This window comes from Podarcis pityusensis (genome assembly GCF_964106645.2).
Source record: "Podarcis pityusensis genome assembly, chromosome: 8".
NCBI lineage: Eukaryota > Metazoa > Chordata > Lepidosauria > Squamata > Lacertidae > Podarcis > Podarcis pityusensis.
In genome coordinates, this window is record NC_138033.1 from 85,611,198 (window position 1) to 85,630,399 (window position 19,202).

Here is a 19,202-nt window from a genome sequence, read left to right on the forward strand (position 1 = left end):
CTCTGTTTAAAAACCTCCAAAGAAGGGGAGTCCAGCACCATCCAAGGTAGTCCGTTCCACTGTCAAACAGCTCTTACTGTTGGAAAGTTCCTCCTAGTGTTTAGCCGCCAGTGTGGTGTAGTGGTTCAGAGCGGTAGTCTCGTAATCTGGGGAACGGGGTTCGCGTCTCCGCTCCTCCACATGCAGCTGCTGGGTGACCTTGGGCCAGTCACACTTCTTTGAAGTCTCTCAGCCTCACTCACCTCACAGAGTGTTTGTTGTCGGGGAGGAAGGGAAAGGAGAATGTGAGCCGCTTTGAGACTCCTTAGGGTAGTGATAAAGCGGGATATCAAATCCAAACTCTAGTTGGAATCTCCTTCCTTGTCATTTGAATCCACTGATTTGGGTCGTTTTGAAAATGAAGTATGGGCAAAATATGGTCTCAATTAGATTGTTCCAGTGAATTGAACGAAATAGAGTTGCCTTTGTGGACAATGCTTTTTCACACCCCACTTGAAAGAGAGGTAGAGGCCATAAGATGGTATGTATCCTGGACCACTTGCAAGGTGAATGGTGTGAGAAGGGTAAAGTTCATTCAAGGATTCTGATTCTCTGTGTGTGCACAACTGAAACTGAGTACTTAGGGCGAGGGAAAGCAATATCTCCTTTATTTTAGATGCAAGTCTTTACCTCTGAACTACCACCTGCCCTCCAGTCAGTCAACAAACCTCTGTGTTTGTACTTGAATGCTGAGTCACAGAGCTGGGCTTCAGCTCCCAAGCCCCTACTTGCTCCTCTAATTACATTTTTTGAAGTTGAACTGCTAATTAGTGCTGCAGCTCTGTGTTGTGTAGCAGAACTCAGACTGCTATGTCTGAGCCTTACCTTTTCACTTGGGTCAAAATACATCTCTTAAGCCAGATCTGGGGAATCTGAAGCTTTGCAGAAAGAAGGTAAGTCACAGCCAATATACACCAGCTAGTGTTTTAATTCAGCACACACTACTGTAAAGTTCCAAAGACATTTAAAAACGAACCACACACTCACTTCCCCAACAGGATTAAGCAATAAATTACAGTCTCAGGCTAGATTGCCACCACCTCAACCTAAGAAATTAGCTTTTCAAAGCGCCTGGGATTGGGAGAGCAGTTATTCACTCCGCTCCTTTGGCTCGCGATACTTCCACTGGATGTAGTCAAAGATGTCCTTCTCACTGTTGACAAGGAGGGGCTCCCCAGCAACTCCTGAAAACACACACAGTGCAAATGGGGATGGGTGAGTTAAGTCCACTGGTAGGAAGGCGGGTTTATGGCAAAGCACTCCACTCCACACCCTCCAGAGTTATAAAATCAGTATTACGTGAACAGTATAGAAAATGAATTGCATTTCTTGTGGACACAAATGCTATTTAGCAAAAGCAGAATCAGCAACAGATGAGCAGGTCGTGGAACCAGCTCTGTTAGAGGGTAACACTCCCGAATGCAAAAAGTGAGGACCAGGGTGTGGGTGGGTGTCATGGAGGGGGAGACAGGATACAAACAACAAAGGGAGGGGTCACAGCTCAGAGGGAGAGCATAGGCTTTGGATGCAGAGTTCCAGATGAAAAATCCCTGGCCGCACCCGCAGGCAGAACTGGGAAAGGCTTAGGCATGAAAACCTGGAAAGCTACTGCCACTCAGTCCAGGCCAGCCTTCCCCAAGCCGCTGCCTGCTAGATTTTTGGACTACAATTCCCAGCAGCCCCTGACAGCATGGCCAATGGTCAGGTATGATGGGTATTGTGGTCCAACACGCCCTGGAGGGCACACACGCTGGCAAGGCTGGCACAGACCAGTGGTTCCCCAACTCCACCCCCACCAATGGACCACCTGAAAATTGTTGATGATCTTGCTGCCCCACTTGGGGATTTTTCTGCCTGTTGCAGCAACTGGAGGGGGCCGTGCTAGATGCTGTATCATTTTTACCTGTTACTTTATGGATTCTTTTATTTCTTATATATTGTATTCCATAGAATTCAAATTGTAATATAATCATATACAGTATGTAAGAAAAGAAGCAACAGAAACACAATTAAAAATCATTTTGGATATTTAATGCAACGAATGTGCCACCTCCTGCCTTCAATCACAAAACCACAGACACCTTCAGACCACCAGGATAAAGCTGGTGGGCCACTGGTGAGCCATAGACCAGTTTGGAAGCCCTGCTGCTAACAACCTTCACCTAGAAGGACCAGCAGTCCAGGGAAGTGAACAAGCCCCTTCTTCTGGACACTAGAAACATTCCCTTGTCCCTACCCACCATTTTTCTTCACTATCTCTTTGCAGCCACGAGAGCTAGATGTTTATTTCCAGGAAACAGACAACGGAACCAGAAGCCAAGATTTATGGCACGGTTGCAGTCGAGACAAAGAAACACAGACAGCCTCAAATCCATCCCCTAAAAGAGCAGATATGAGCACTCACCTGTGATCCCCAAGGGCCGGATTGTGTATTCATTGAGGGTGAAGCCCATTTCCAGAGCATGGGTTCTCATGTTCTTATTGAATATGTCGCTTCCAGTGAAGTACAGAACTCCACAGTAATACTGATCCCTGGGAATCAACCTGCAGAGCAGAACCAAGAGGGGAAGCACAATAAGAACCTAAGAGAGCCTGCTGGGTCAGATCAAAGGGCGCCCATCCCGTTCTCACAGTGGCCACCCAAATGCCCCAATGGGAAGCCTGCAAGCAGGACCTGAGCACAAGAGACTCTCCTCACTTGAGATTCCCAGGGGAGGAAGGTCACAGCCATCCTGGCTAGTAGCTCTTGATAGCCTTGTTCTTCATGAACTTGTCCAATCCTCTTTTAAAGCTATCTAGATTGGTGGCCATCACTGCCTCTTGTGGTAGCCAGTTCCATAGTTTATGTGCTGTGTGAACAACTCTCTTATTTGTCCTGAATCTTCCAACATTCACTGGCAATGAATGGCTCTCTGTCATGTGCAAGAGCTTCCTGCAGCCAATCAAAGCCCCACTTTGGTTTCTGAACGTTTTGGAAGTCGAACAGACTTCAGGAACAGAGTCTGTTTGACTTCCAAGGTAGGACACTCTCTCTCTCTCTCTCTCTCTCTCTATTTATTCCATCTAGCATACCAGTGCAGTTACCAGCCCCCTGTCCTCCTTGAGATTTACCTGATATCAATCCTCCTGTAAGGGTAAGCAGTTTCCTCATCTTTGCTTGGGAGCTGACACACTCCCTATAAGTTAAAGAAAGAAAACGTACATACATACATACATATAGATATACAAAGCAAGGAAAACACCAAAAATCATTAGGCACCCTTAGAGCCCGACACCTTTGATCAAGCATGCTGCCCCCAGTGTACCCCATACCTGGTGTCATATGACAGAGACTCAGTGTAAAAGCTAAACAGCTTGTGGAGCAGCTTCCTGCAGAGCAGAATTTCCTACCAAACAAAACCCTTCCAATATGGCTGGGATTGTAGTTTTATTTTGTAGGTAAACCTACACTCTTCAGTTCAGCAATTCTTTGGCTTCAAAAGAACCAAATGGTGATTTTCTGAAACTGTTCACAAATGCTGGGATCTGGACAGGAGCACTGAGGATCTCTGGGGTGGTTGGGAGAAACTGCTTACAAAAGCAGGCTGCAGGGCCGCTTGTTCCAGAGATCCACTTGGACAGGTACAGGCAGCAACCGCAGGATCACAATTTTTGCACCCTGGAGGGCCAGCTAGGTTTCTCCCACACATGTACCCATAAAAGTAATAGGTATGGAACAGCATGTCAGTTGAAACAAGAGTTTGCAAAGATAAGTTAATAAAAGGGGGGGGGGGGCACGTTTCCACACCCATCACAGAACATGCATTTTCTTGGTCAAGATTTAGGACAGAGGGCTCAGTCTAAATGCAGCCATTTTAGCGCCACTCACAATTAAGAGGTTGAGAACAAGATATCTGAGGCCTGCGGAGACACACCTAAACTGGATGTGAAACTTGATAGCACACATCCGGAGCAGGAGAACACTTGATGGTCTCTCTCCAAATAAATGATGCTTTCACCTTGTTCTTTGTGGCAAAACCCACATCAAAGGGGGATTAAGTATCTGCATCCTGACAAAGAATCTGTTGCTGAAACAAAAAACCTGAGATTTTCTGCAGCCAAAAAGTCTTTCCCTACAACTCCACACAGCTGAATTTCATAGGAACGTTTTAAGGAAATGCACTTCCGCCCGAGGTCAAACATGAAAGGGGGTTTCCTTGACTTCAATACCGACATGGAATTTTAAAACTTGCTAGCATTTCAAAGAAGAGGCAAGTCTGGGCTCTCTTAATTTCTCATGGCTCATAAATTGGCATTCCAATTGTCAAGGACTAAAGAAAGGAGGCGAGAACTCAATTACTTGGGGTTCTCTGTTTTCTCCTCCTGCAGGTTTGAGCATCTTTCAAGACACGCGGAATAAAAACACTCACCATGAACTTGGTGTCTCCCTTCGAAAGCGTATCTGTAATGAAGTGGATGTTTTCCAGTTGCTCGACCACTTGATGCAAAAGCTTTGGCTTCAGAAGGAATAATATTTGTCATCATTGAGTAGATAACAAAACACACTTGTAATGTTTATTCAGATGCCTCACAAACTTGCCGTCAGAAGGAGTCTAGAAACTGTTTCTCCTCCTGCACAGAATATTTGAGGGCTGCTGGGAGGCTATTCTCTTGGGAACAGCAGCAACAACTTAGAGCCTCTGCCCTGTTGAACGCTCTTTTGCCTTGAAAAGGCCTAGTGCCATCTTGTTTCTGGCGCTTACTACGACTTTTCACTCAAACCTTCCTAGATCAGTTGTTAGTTATGCACTATGTTGCATCTCACTGGTCACTGTGAAATCTGAAATGCATTTTATGCTGTTTTATCTTGACTGCTGGCAGGCTATGCCTTTTCCTCCTTTAAGATTGATAGGTGCTAAGCGGTCTAAAAATATTTTCAAATAACTAAATAGAGAAGAGGGACAGGGCAAACTCATTTTCCTGCCTGAGGTGGAAAGACTAAGGACAGCCTCACAACCACTAGAAAGTTCTTCGGCACAAAATGAGAAACTTGTTTCATAGACTTTTATGTAGCAGATCTTCCCAGTGGAAGGTGTCCACAATGGAGCAGATCTGTCTGTTGCCAGTGACTCTACTTGTTTTTGGAGGCAGCTGCAGCAGCTTGCTTTCCCTCTCTGTATAGGGCAAGATTTGAGGCACAGAAGAAAATTGTTCTTGCTAAAACTAGGGATTCTGGTTGCCTTATGACTGTGTTAGGCAGCAGTAGCCAACATGGTGCCCTCCACTGTTGTGAACAACTCCCATCACCCACGACCACTGACTGTGCTTGGGGGTTGGAGTCCAACAAAATCTGGATGGCACATCTGTTGGTTACCCCTTGTATTAGGGATTGGGAATAAATATGACTGCAGGGCAGACTTAGGATCTGTCCTGCCTCACCATTCTCAGGCTGGGGCTGTCCTGCCTGTGCAACTCATGAAGTATTATGTTTGCACACATCTGTAATCCAAACTCATAAATATATCTCCTGAGTGGTTTTTTAAAAATGTAATAGACTGCAGAAAGCACCTGTTTGGAGGATTCTGAAGTGAAGTTTGGATGGGTCAAAAGAATATCCATATCCCCACTTGATTCTGCACCTGTCAAAACCAGAGTATAAGAGAATAAGAATCCTGCTTTCCAGCCAAACCTAGAAACTTTGTTTTTATTTCCTCACTTCTACCCTTCAGCTCTGCTGTGGTCTGCAAGGTTTAGTTAGATCTGCAATTGAGGTAGGTAGCCGTGTTGGTCTGATGCCGTCGAAATAAAAATAAAAAGTAAAAAATTGTCTAGTAGCACCTTATAGACCAACCAAGTTTGTTCTGGTATAAGCTTTCGTGTGCATCTGAAGAAGTGGGACTTGTAAAACTTGCACACAAAAGCTGATACCAGAACAAACTTAGTTGGTCTATAAGGTGTTACTAGCACCTTATATTTTTTTTTTATTAGATCTGCAAGTTTTACAAGTCCCACTTCTGCCTCAGTTAAGTGACATAACTAATGTTGGGATCTCAAGCATGTTAGATTTTTTTTCCAGACTAATAAATACTAAGCAGTGTAGAAGTCACCAAGAAAACACAAATAAAATCAACAAAGTTTTTAAAGACAAATATACAGAACAAGGTTACATGTTCTTGCCCCAGTCAGGCATTACAGAAACCTCAGAATTGTGCCAGAGAGGACACAATGCCCCACAACAACTAACAGAGACTCACCTCGACGGAAACTGCCACACACTGTAGCAATATACGTGGGGTCCACTTTCTTTACCTCGCTCAAAACGATTTCCTGTTTTGGACAAAAAGAGATCAAGTGATTTGATCTTTCTTCCACAGACCCCTCCTTGCCTTTCCCCTCAATGAGGAAGATGGTGCTTTTCTCACCTGCATCTCTAACATCTCTTTCCGAGGAATTCTTTTCTCAAAGTCTTCAAAGTACCTGCACATGCAAAATAAATGAGGATAAGGAAGCAGCAGTGACTGTGTTCCTGGGCGCATCAATTTTCAAGTTCTTTTGAAATTTAAATCCACTAACTCTTATAAATCCCTCCCAGTTACACAGTGCAAATTCAGGATTAATTCAAGTACTAATTCGCATATGTTCTGCTTTGCTGCCCAAGTTTTTTTACTGCTGTTTTACAGGGTGTGTTATATGGATTTTTGTATGGTTCCTACTGGTAATGCATTGTTCTCTGAGATCGTTGTGCTTAGACTCTTCATGCAGCAAGGAACTAATACCAATATTGTGTCAGCTTTAGAATAAGTATTGAACAAAACCTTCTATCATCTGATAGATATAATATGCTAAAGCTACTGTTTAAAACAGAACACTTCTGACACGGGCCAAGCAATATGCCGCAGCAAAAAATATCAGTGATACATGAATGCTGCTTCTCAACATGACTTTGTTATAAACCTTCCTTTTTCAACAAGCCTTTTATGGGGAGGTTTTTATCTCTGTCTGTATCTCTATTGAATTTTGAAATTGTTTTTATGTGTTTCTATTGTTGCTTTTTTATTATTAATCACTTTGGGATATTTCATTTAATTTATGATTCACTTCCCACAAAACAAATAAAATAAACACATCTTCGAACTGGTCAGCAGCACTTCTGCCCATACAATGAATGTTTCACTACTAATGGCCCATTTTGCAAGTAATTCAGTATCACAGAATTTCAATCAAGAAACCCTGGAGGGCAAGTCAGACCCTGACCAACACCACAAACTGCTGAACAAAGGTAGCTAAAACTTGCATAGAGATTAACATTTGGCAACAAATGAAAAATCTACCACGGTGTTGCTTCTGAATGTATTATATTAAAAAAGCTCTATGCAAGTGTGCCATCAAATAACTATAAATGTCCATAACTGAACCTTTAGAGGAAGAAAATATGCAGGTCTTACTTCAATCCAATTCGCTGATGATGGTTCAGTTTCTGCTCATTTTTTCTTAGATCTAGAAGGAGCAGAGTAATGAAATCAGTTAAGCATTTTATTAAATGACTATCTCTTCCAGATGAAGCATTTACCAAGTGACTGTCCTGATTTGCTCTCAGAAAACTTGCACAGAGGCTATATCCCATCATAGTCAAATGGCTGCTCTCCTGAACAAATTACTGTATTTTCCCATCACTTTTCTGACTACAGAAGTCCAATCTTTTTCAAAAGTGGATTTGTTGTGTTGCTCTTGCTATTTATATTGTACTGTGTTGTTGTTTTATTCCTTAAAGTTGGCTATGAAAAATTACTCTTATGACGCAAAGGGCACACGGAGGCATCTCCTCATGCAGGCCTGTGCAGTCTAGATGCAGCCCTCAAGAAAGGAGGAAATGTTTGGCACAACTTTCTTGGCACTGGATATATCAACAATCTGGGATCTCTGGATTGTGATCCCAAGGAGACGGACAAAAGGGAGAAGTGGGTCACAAGCCTGATTACTGCAGAACCAATTTGGTTTCTCCCTCAAAACGTAATAGCCCCTGAAACACAAATAGTTACTTGCATTAGCTTTAGAAATAATATTCTCCAAAATTAAGTAAATAAAATAAACCAATCATCAGCTATAGAAACAAAGAAAAACCATCCAGTTGATCTAAATCAATGTAGCCAGGGGCAAAAAATCCAACTTGTCAGCCCAAAGCGGTCCTGAACATTAAGGTTTTATGCATTTCTGGAAGGCAAAAGAGAAAGACCTTTGTCTGAGCAGTTTCTGGTTGTACTTCAGATGGCAAAGACCATCCTAAGCATGAGGAAGCCATTGGTGGGGGCAGGGAGGGGGCACACAGTGTAACGGGAGGAGGAAACTCACTTCAGTTCCCTCAGGCCAGATATGAAATGGCAGGTTAGAACATATAAAAACCCAGCAACACCCCACCCATCACCCCAAAACAGTAATTCACATACCAAACACCAAAGGACACCAAAAGAAATCCTTCAGTTTTCAACAGATAGGGATAAAGAGGGGCATCTTCAGCAACTGATAGAAGCTGTCAAGTGATGGTGCCAGATGCTCCTGAAGGTGGCAGAACAGAAAGGAGGGCCTCCTCCACTGATCTTGATCCCTGGGCTGGTCTATTGGAAAGGGTGATGGTATTGGGAGGGAGTATTGGACGACGGGGGAGATGGATAGGGCAGCAGAGCTATAGTTGCAGAGTCCTCCTAGCCCTGTCTAGGCATTTCCAAAGATGGAGGCATGTTGGCCTAGCAGATAAGCAGCTTGTTCCCTCAAACCAGAGAGACAGCCACAGAGGACTCACCTTCCAGAGTTTTAATTCCTTCGTCCACAAACTTCCTGGCAGCCGCAGGCCTACAAAGCAACAAGGCTGCTCATCACCAGTGTGAAGCATAACATCTCATGCAAAATTTCACTCCATGAGGATTTGTCTGCCATGAGACAGATTGCTGACCCAGTAATAATAATAATAATAATAATAATAATAATAATAATAATAATTATTTATTATTTGTACCCCGCCCATCTGGCTGGGTTTCCCCAGCCACTCTGGGCGGCTTCCATAGAAACCAAAAATACACTAAAATACCACAGATTAAAAACTTCCCTGAACAGGGCTGCCTTAAGATGTCTTCTGAATGTCAGGTAGTTATTTATCGCTTTGACATCTGATGGGAGGGCGTTCCACAGGGCGGGCGCCACTACCGAGAAGGCCCTCTGCCTGGTTCCCTGTAGCTTAGCTTCTCGCAATGAGGGAACCGCCAGAAGGCCCTCGGCGCTGGACCTCAGCGTCCGGGCAGAACGATGGGGGTGGAGACGCTCCTTCAGGTATACTGGGCTGAGGCCGTTTAGGGCTTTAAAGGTCAACACCAGCACTTTGAATTGTGCTCGGAAACATACTGGGAGCCAATGTAGGTCTTTCAAGACCGGTGTTATGTGGTCTCGGCGGCTAGACCCAGTCACCAGTCTAGCTGTCGCATTCTGGATTAGTTGTAGTTTCTGAGTCACCTTCAAAGATAGCCCCACGTAGAGCACATTGCAGTAGTCCAAGCGGGAGATAACTAGAGCATGCACCACTCTGGCGAGACAGTCCGCGGGCAGGTAGGGTCTCAGCCTGCGTACCAGGTGGAGTTGGTAGACAGCTGCCCTGGATACAGAATTGACCTGCGCCTCCATGGACAGCTGTGAGTCCAAAATGACTCCCAGGCTGCACACCTGGTCCTTCAGGGGCACAGTTACCCTATTCAGGACCAGGGAGTCCTCCACACCAGCCCGCCCCCTGTCCCCCAAAAACAGTACTTATGTCTTGTCAGGATTCAACTTCAATCCATTAGCCGCCATCCATCCTCCAACCGCCTCCAGGCACTCACACAGGACCTTCACCGCCTTCACTGGTTCTGATTTGAAAGAGAGGTAGAGCTGGGTATCATCTGCATATTGATGGACACCCAGTCCAAACCTCCCGATGATCTCTCCCAGCGGCTTCATATAGATGTTAAAAAGCATGGGGGAGAGGACGGAACCCTGAGGAACCCCACAAGTGAGGGCCCAGGGGTCTGAACACTCATCCCCCACCACCACTTTCTGAACACGGCCCAGGAGGAAGGAGCAAAACCACTGTATAACAGTGCCCCCAACTTGCCGGAGATCATCAACCAGCGCGACCAAGGCAGTTTCAGTCCCATGATGAGGCCTGAATCCCGATTGGAAGGGATCCAAATGGTCCGCATCCTCCAGGCGTGCCTGGAGTTGTTCAGCAACCACTCGCTCAATCACCTTGCCCAAGAATGGAAGATTTGAGACTGGGCGATAGTTGGCCATACTGGCCGGGTCTAAAGATGGTTTTTTAAGAAGCGGTTTAATGACCGCCTCTTTCAGCGGATCTGGGAATGTTCCCTCACAGAGGGAAACATTCACCACCCTGCAGAGCCCATCGCCCAGCCCTTCCCGGCTTGCTTTTATTAGCCAGGATGGGCAAGGATCAAGGAGACAGGTGGTTGGTTTCACGCGTCCAAGCAGCCTGTCCACATCCTCAGGGGTAACGGATTGAAATTGATTCCATGCAACTTGACCAGACAGAGCTCTAGCACTCTCCCGCCCCAGCCCTGCTCCCACGGTGGTGTCTAGCTCCTTCCGAATATGAGTGATTTTATCTGCAAAAAACTTTGCAAAATCATTGCAGGAGATCTTGCGGTCTTTGCAAGGCCCCGGTGGTAAAGGTGGTTCCGTTAAATTGCGAACCACCTGAAAGAGTCTTCTGCTACTATTTTCTGCAGATGCAATAGAGGCGGTGAAGAAAGTCTTCTTCGCCGTCGCTATCGCCACTTGGTAGGCTCGACGTTAAGCTCTAACCTGTGTCCGGTCAGATTCGGAGTGAGTTTTCTGCCACCGACGCTCTAGCCGTCTCAGCAATTGTTTCATCGCCCTCAGCTCCGAAGAAAACCACGGGGCTGCCCAGGCTCCATGCAATCGGAGAGGGCGCTTCGGAGCCAGACAGTCGATAGCCCTGGTTAACTCCGCATTCCAGCGGGCCACCAGGGAATCAGCTGAAAGGCCATCAACATGGGATAAAGAATCCCCTACCACTCTCTGGAAACCATTTGGATCCATTAAGTGGTGGGGGCGGACCATCCAAATTGGTCTCACCTCCCTGCAGAGGGGAAGGGTCGCGGAGAAGTCCAGTTGCACCAGGAAGTGATCTGACCATGGCACTTCTTTTGTTTCACTTTTACTTAGTGTCAGATCACCCATGTCACTAGAGGTGAACACCAGGTCTAAGGCATGTCCATGACTATGAGTTGGGCCAAACTTATTCAGGGACAGCCCCATGGAGGCCATGCTTTCCACGAAGTCCCGAGCAGCCCCTTGTAAGGTCGTGTCGGCATGGATGTTAAAATCCCCTAGGACAACCAAACTAGGTGTCTCCAGGAGAAAATCCGCCACGACCTGAAGCAGCTTGGACAGGGAATCCTTGGTGCAGCCCCACTCCCAGGCAGCCCTGATCCCGCCCCTTAAAAACAAAACACAAACTATACAGAACCAATAAAACAACAACAAAAAGGAACAAAACAATTATACTAAAATTAATCCCCAACCAAATATCCATCCCACCCACCCCCAACAAAGGAAAAAAGGAAAAAAGAAATAAAGAAATTTAAAGAAAGAAAGAAATAAAAGAAAATAAAGAAATTTAAAGAAATAAAAATTTAAATTGCCACCGACTGCTTGAGGACATTTAAAGCACATTAACCACCTGGAACAGGGAAGCAATGGCAGAACACTTCCCACACTTCCCCAAAAGTTTGTTCCAAATAAGGGCCTGGGCCACGCCCCCTGGGCCAGTTGGAAAAGGCCTTGGAAGGGAGCAGGCCCTGCAGTCCTCCCCACAGCCGATGGTCAAACGTTGGAAGAGTTTTAGAATTAGAATGACAAAAACAGCAGAATCTTAGACGGCGGAGGCAGAGAATGTCAAAGCCTTCCAACGGGGAGGAAATAACAGCTGATTGAGAATCAAAAAATATCTGGAGGGCACCAAACTGGGGAAAGCTGGATTATGAAACTGGGACACTGTCAATAGCAGCACCAGAAAGTGAATTTCAATCTCCTCAAATTTGAGATCAAATGCATTCAGGAGACCCGGTTTCAAAGCTCATTTCTACCCTTGGTTTTAAAAATGCACACACATTTACCCTATACCGCTGACTCTGGTCAGGAAATTGATAGACGAGCTCGTATCATCCTGTCGGATCTAGAAGGAGAAAAAGAACGGGCTGTTTCCAACTGCACAAATGAAACAGATAGTCAGATTATGGCAGGGAAACGGTTCCTGTGAAGCCTGAGTGAGACATTGCTTGGTTCACTCAGCCAAAGCAATGCCTGCCTTTGTCTCCTCCCTGCTACGTGATGGGATGCGGGAGCACAGGAGGCAGCGGAGACAGAAGCAGCAGGGGAAGATTTTCCCATGAACTGTGCAGAGTCAGCTTTCACAAAGAGCCTGCTGGATCAGACCAATGACCTGTTTTCACAGGGGCCAACCAAATGCCCGTGGGAACCTGCAAGCAGGATTCGAGCACAAGAGCACTCTTCCATCCTGTGGTTTACAGCAACTGGTATTCAGAAACATTGCTGCCTCCAACTGTGGTGGCGGAGCTTAGCTACTGTAGCTAGTAGCCATGGATAGCCTTCTCCTCCATGAATACGTGTAATCCTCTTTTAAAGCCATCCAAGTTGGTGGCCATCACTGCCCCCTGTAGGAACAAGTTCCACAGTGTAACTATGTGATGCGTGAAGAAGGACTTTCTTTGATCCGTCCTGAATCTTTCAGCATTCAGCTTCACATGAGATAATCATAATAATAATAAATAATAATAATAATAATAAAATTTATTTATACCCCGCCCTCCCTGGCCAGAGCTGAGGTCAGGGCGGCTAACACCTGTAAGATTACAATAAAAACATAATAGAAAGAAAAAGAAAAACCAATTTAAAATGCAGCCTCATTTTAAAAGGAGCCCAAAACTGTAAGGGGAGGGAAACATAAGGGTCATACTGAGTCCAAACCAAAGGCCAGGCGGAACAGCTCTGTCTTGCAGGCCCTGCGGAAAATGTCAAGTCCTGCAGGGCCCTGCTCTCTTGTGACAGAGCATTCCACCAAGTCGGGGCCAGTACTGAAAAGGCCCTGGCCCTAGTTGAGACCAATCTAACCACCTTGTGATTTGGGACCTCCAAAGTGTTGTCATTTGTGGACCTTAAGGTCCTCTGCGGGGCCTACCAGGAGAGGTAGCTGTTCTTGACAGAGTTTGGGACTCATTAAGGTGCAGCATGGGGACAGATCTGAGCAAGTAGTTTCAGTAGTAGAGCAGATGCTCTGTGTGCAGAATGGATCAGGCTCTGTCCTGGGTATCTTCAGGTAGGGCAGGGAGTGTCTGCCAGCCAGCCTCACTTGGTATGCAAGGCAGCTTCATATGCTGGCATGGTTTATTTTTATTCATTAAATAAATGTTTCTTAACTGCCTTACTTCAAGAGATTTCAAGGTGGTGTACGCAAGTATTAGGCAAAGTATTCACCCCATTAAAAAAACCAAAATGACACTCCACGCTCTTTTAGTAAACCTCTTGTGGTTTTATTACAATCAAGTAGTGTATAAATGTTGTGGGTAGGAAATTTAGAAACAATATAGAAGGACAACTAAGTTCAATATGTATGCTTGTACTTTGCATAGACGTACTTTCGGAGTGAAATATTATACCACTTGTACAAAACAGAGTTATAAAAATCCAATTAGTTACCTTTTCCAGCTTTCGTAGTTTTCCAGTAGATAAAAACTCATCAATCTTTTCTGCAATTTTAGCTCCAACTCCATCCTTTAAAAAAGAAAAGAAAAATGAAAAAATGGGAGAGCTACACAGGAACTTAACTTACAACAGCGAGCAAGAGAGTGAAGCACATAAAACAATGTTGTAAAGAATAAAGCATTTGCCATAACAACATGGAGGACGAGTCCTCCACCTGCTTGTGACTTGCATTCCCATTGTCCCCCGGTCAGCAAAGCCAATCTAAGGGCAGAATCCACCAGAAGGTTCTTCTGTGCTAGCCCCATTGAGATGATCAGAAGCAGCGCAAGAACATCGGTTTTGTTTTTAAGTTGCACGGCTCCTTTAAAACGTGCTACTTTCACACATGAACATGCCCAAAGCAGCTCACAACACAAGAGCAGCAATACAGAAACAGTAATGTACATCAAAACAGCATTACTACTATGGTCTGCTCCCGATAAGCTTCAAAACACAATATAGCAATCCAATAAATAACAATTCTACAGCAGTTTCTCCTGCCAACCAGCAGTTCAAAAGCACGTCAAAAGTGCCCGCTCTGGCGGGAAGGGAAACAGTGTTTCCGTGTGCTGCTGTGGTTCGCCAGAAGCGGCTTAGTCATGCTGGCCACATGACCCGGCCGATAAAGCGAGATGAGCGCTGCAACCCCAGAGTCGGTCACGACTGGACCTAATGGTTAGGGGTCCCTTTACCACAGTTTATTTCAATCAAGCAAATGTTTGAACAATGTTCCAAGTAAATTGGAAGTTAGCGTCAACAACTAAACCACAACCAATTTTGCATATTAATTGTTATAATAAAATAATAAGCTAAGACACAGCACAAATCCCCATTCTTTTTTCTCATTGTGTTTTTATTTTTATTTTGGCAGGTTACAAACCATAAATTTGAATAAATTTGTAGAAAAATTTGTAAACATATACAGAATCTGAAGATGAATTTTATCGATTCTGAATTATTCACAAAAGCAATGGGGACCTGCTTGTTCTTAAGGGACTTACCAGCTTCTTTGCTTCAGCTCCACTTTTGATCTTGCTTGGATATTTTGATATCACAGAGGCTGCCTTCCTGTATGCAGCAATGAAAAATCTACAGTCATATTTTGGCCCCCCAAAATTGGCTCACAGCATGAGATCCCCATTGCCGTTCCACTGAAAAGCAACACCCTTCCAGAAATTACAGTCAATTATAGAGAAGAAGCAGAAGACAGAAATTCAAATATAGGATCTCTCTCCTCAGAGAGGTGGCAGACAGTAACTGTATACATCCAGGCCACTCACTTTGCAGATCTCCCTCCAGTGCAATCCTGTAAAGATTTCTGTTGGACCAGGTGTCATGGTCTGCTGGCAAACAGATTATTTTTTTTCTTTATAGGCCACTTCATATTCCAACAGAAGTCTCTAAGCAGTTTACAAATCCCAACGAAAAGGATTGAGTATAAAAATATGATATAAATTAGACATGCAAACCCAACAACTATTACTGCTGCTACTACTGATTCCACATTGTTAGTAACATAATTAAATATCTCTTAAAATGTAGATAAATAAATCATATACAAAGCATCAAAATATACCATAATGCAGATAACACATTGTAATTACAGTATAACATTACAGTGGTACCTCGCAAGACGAATGCCTCACAAGACGGAAAACTCGCAAAACGAAAGGGTTTTTTGTTTTTTGAGCTACTTCACAAGACGATTTTCCCTATGGGCTTGCTTCGCAAGACGGAAACGTCTTGCAAGTTTGTTTCCTTTTTCTTAACACCGTTAATACAGTTGCGACTTGACTTTGAGGAGCAACTCATAGCACACGTTGTGGTAGCCTTTTCTGAGGTTTTTGAAGACTTTGGTGATTTCTGAAGCTTTTCCAAAACTTTTCCGACACCGTGCTTCGCAAGACGAAAAAAATCGCAAGACGACAAAACTCGTGGAACGAATTAATTTCGTCTTGTGAGGCACCACTGTATTGTTATAAAACCCCCACATAATTACAGTACCAAAACCATTCACACTACATAAAACTAAACCCACAACCCACACAAAGACAATCATTCAACAGACTCCTAACACTCACTGTCACTCCATCCACTCAATTCTCACTTTAAAAAGCACACCTAATACTGAAATAAAGGACATTATATTTCCACTTCTGCACAGGATTTGTATTTTGCAAAAGTAAAGATGTTCCTTTACTTTATCTCAAGAGGTGAGACCAAGTTCTCCTAAGATGCTGTCTCTGTTTTGCACTTATTCCTGGAGACTCAGCCATATTTTGAAGGGGAGGGCACTGATGGAGATTTGCTGTGAAACAGAGTCAAAATCTGGGATGGGGTGTCAAAGTACCACCATTGCAAGAAACCAAACCCACATGCTATGAAATGTCCTTATTTCAAAGCCCTCTGTAAAACTGCTTTGCCAAAGAATCGGTGGGTTTCCAAGCCAAGGCAGATCAGATGATAGCAGAGATCTTACCTGTAAGCATTGTACTTGTGGATGGCCCTGTTCACATTCCTCTCATAGTTGGCCAGTTCTGAAAAAAATATTCTAGTTAATTGTGAACAAAATCGCATAAATTGGGAGATTCGTCAACCTTTGAATGCCTGTTGAAAACTTTTCTAAGCTGCCAGGCTTATGCAGGCAATTTAGAAAATATATATTTTCATAATAGTCGTACCTTGGATCCCGAACGCCTTGGAACTCGGATGTTTTGGCTCCTGAATGCCGCAAACCCAGAAGTGATTGTTCCAGTTTGTGAACGTTCTTTTGGAACCTGAACATCTGACTGGGCTTCCGCGGCTTCTGATTGGCTGCAGGAGCTTCCTGCAGCCAAGCAGAGGCCGCAATTTGGTTTTCAAACATTTTGGAAATCGAACGGACTTCCGGAATGGATTCCATTCAACTTCCAAGGTACAACTGTAGCTTGTTAATGGCCTCAGATTCTAAATTTTTACATGCTTTTATTATATACAGATATCACTGTAAACCACTTTGATATGATATAGTGGTATATACTTTTTAAATAACAAATAAATAAAAATAGGGCCCAGCTCAGGTCAAGGTCAGTATGATTCAGTGCCAATCATTTAAATGACAGAGATAAGTGACTGCTCAACTCTACTACACCTGGAATGCATGAAAAGAGGGTTTGCATTGGATTGTGCCCATCTACACTGAAAACAGAGAAAGATATATAGATATAGGGCATAGCAAATAAAAAGCAGAAACTTAAGCAAGCATAAACACTGAGGCCAGACCAAGACTATAAAAAGTGAAGACACAATTTTCCCTGTTGCATGTGACCATGCTGGACCATTTGCAGAGCCACACCACACATTTAAAGCACATCCAATGCACGTGACTTTCCCCAAAGAATATCGGGGACTGTACGGTCCCCCTCACAGAGTTACAATTCCCAGCTTCCTTGCCAAACTACAGTTCCCAGTTCTTAAAATGCAATAGGATGGTGCAGATCTGCTGGGCAACTTCCATCACTCTTTAGTATCGGCCTTGCTGGCTGAGGCTGATGCGAGTTGGGAGTCCAACAAGCATCCCACCCCTGGGAGGAGCCCAGCCATACTTGAAAGGCCTAAGAGGTTTTACGATGGCATCAACATCTGTGGACTGGAGCCCATGTGATCCAGTTCAAGAGAAAGCTTGTGGACACTCCAGAGGCATTTGACTAGCTGCTGTGAAAAAGAGGCTGATGAACTGAATGGATTTATGGTCTACACCAGCCTTTGCCAACCTGATACCCTCCAGATGTTTTGGGCTACAACTCCCATCAGCTCAGCTGGCCAGGGCTGATGGGAGTTGCAGTCCAAAACATCTGGAGGGCATCAGGTTGGTGAAAGCTGGTCTCCAGGGTACAGGTCTCACAATGAAGGCAGCTGTGAAGCTGTTCCCCATCCCATGTGGGCATGTGTTAATGGTTTGTTTTTATTCTTGTTTTCATTTTATTATGTATTCTAATTTTATATCTTTATGTTGTGAATTACCCTGTGATCTTCAGATTAAGAATGGTGTACAAATTTAATAAACAATAACAGTCCTAATAGTAAAATAAGTGGAATAATTCAGCACCTTGCACCCTCTACCTACATGAAAGCCCCCCATGCAGCCTGTTCTGTCCTTGACCACTTCTGCCATTTCTTCCGCCTTTTCTGCTGCTTTCTCTTGATGACTTGCCTTTAATAACTACTTAGCCAGGAGTGGAAGTGGGGCTTGCCAGGCGCAAGCAGCCCTGCCCTACAACCTTCCAAAGCCAAGAGCAGTGGTTCTGAAACTTTCAGAATAAAAATTTGCTTGCGGCAGACCAATTTTTTTTCTTATGAAATGCAGTAGAAAGTGCAGCAAGTATTGCGCTTGGCATCACTTGATGCTCCTGCTCTCATTTTGAAAAGATACCTATCAATATTCTGCAAATAATGATAATGATAATAATAATAACATTTCTATACTACACTAAAGTACTTATAACCATATATGTATTTTAGATACCGTATTTTTCGCTCCATAAGAAACACTTTTTTCGTCTTAAAAACTAAGGGGAAATGTCTGTGCGTCTTATGGAGCGAACGTGTGGTCCCTGGGGCTGGGGGTACCTGGGCTTCCCCGCCCCAGCCCCGCGGCTAAAAAGGAAGCCAAGACAGCGAGCGGGATCCATCCTGCTCGCTGTCTTGGCTTCTTTGCTCTTTGGGGCTGGGGACCCAGGCTTCCCCTGACAGCCCCAGAAGCTCTGGGAGAAGTCCGCTGCTCTTTGGGGCTGGGGGGGGGATAATATTTTTTTTCTTGATTCCCCCCCCCCTAAAAACTAGGTGTGCCTTATGGTCCGGTGCACCTTATGGAGCGAAAAATACGGTAATATGTAACACAGATACCTATATACGAGGCAAGCGTATATGAAATTGTAGTTTTGCATACATGGCGATATATTATACTTTTCATGTACTTTTCACTTCATTTTGTTCAACTGAAGTACTTTCAATGCACAACTGAGAGAGCAGGATGCGGACGCCGCCCCCCGCCCTGGCCCACCCACACTTATGGGCCGCCCCCCCCCGGCAGGGAGGCGAGAGAGGCTCCCCCCCCCCCCCGCCGCCGCCCGGCCACGCACCGCTCAGGAAGTCGGTGATGCCCTCGTTGGGGTTCTCCTGCGGCGCCTTCCTCTTGCTCATGGCGGGGACCAGGCCGCTCCCGCCCCGGGAGGACTGGCAGGCCCGGCTCCCTCCCGCCGGCGGGGCAGCTCGGCAGATTCAGAGCAAACTGGGGCCTCCCAGGCGCTTTGGACTCCGATTCCCATGAGCCACGACGTCATTCGGTTGCGCCAAATAGAGGCCCCCCAGAAGGCGGA

At 44.8% G+C, this 19,202-nt stretch overlaps 1 protein-coding gene across 1 annotated transcript; it reads right to left on the reverse strand.

Moving 5' to 3' along the window:
- Positions 1-949: 949 nt before the first annotated feature.
- On the reverse strand, positions 950-19,175 carry POLB (DNA polymerase beta). Its single transcript, XM_081017534.1, has 14 exons — positions 18,966-19,175; positions 16,325-16,382; positions 14,847-14,913; positions 13,801-13,875; positions 12,201-12,259; positions 8,816-8,865; positions 7,464-7,515; positions 6,441-6,495; positions 6,273-6,345; positions 5,587-5,657; positions 4,449-4,535; positions 3,151-3,215; positions 2,444-2,583; positions 950-1,223 (listed from the first exon to the last, which is right to left on the reverse strand). The coding sequence occupies exons 1-14, from the start codon at positions 19,024-19,026 to the stop codon at positions 1,129-1,131; spliced, it is 1,008 nt and encodes a 335-aa protein (XP_080873660.1). The 5' UTR covers positions 19,027-19,175; the 3' UTR covers positions 950-1,128.
- Positions 19,176-19,202: the final 27 nt, after the last annotated feature.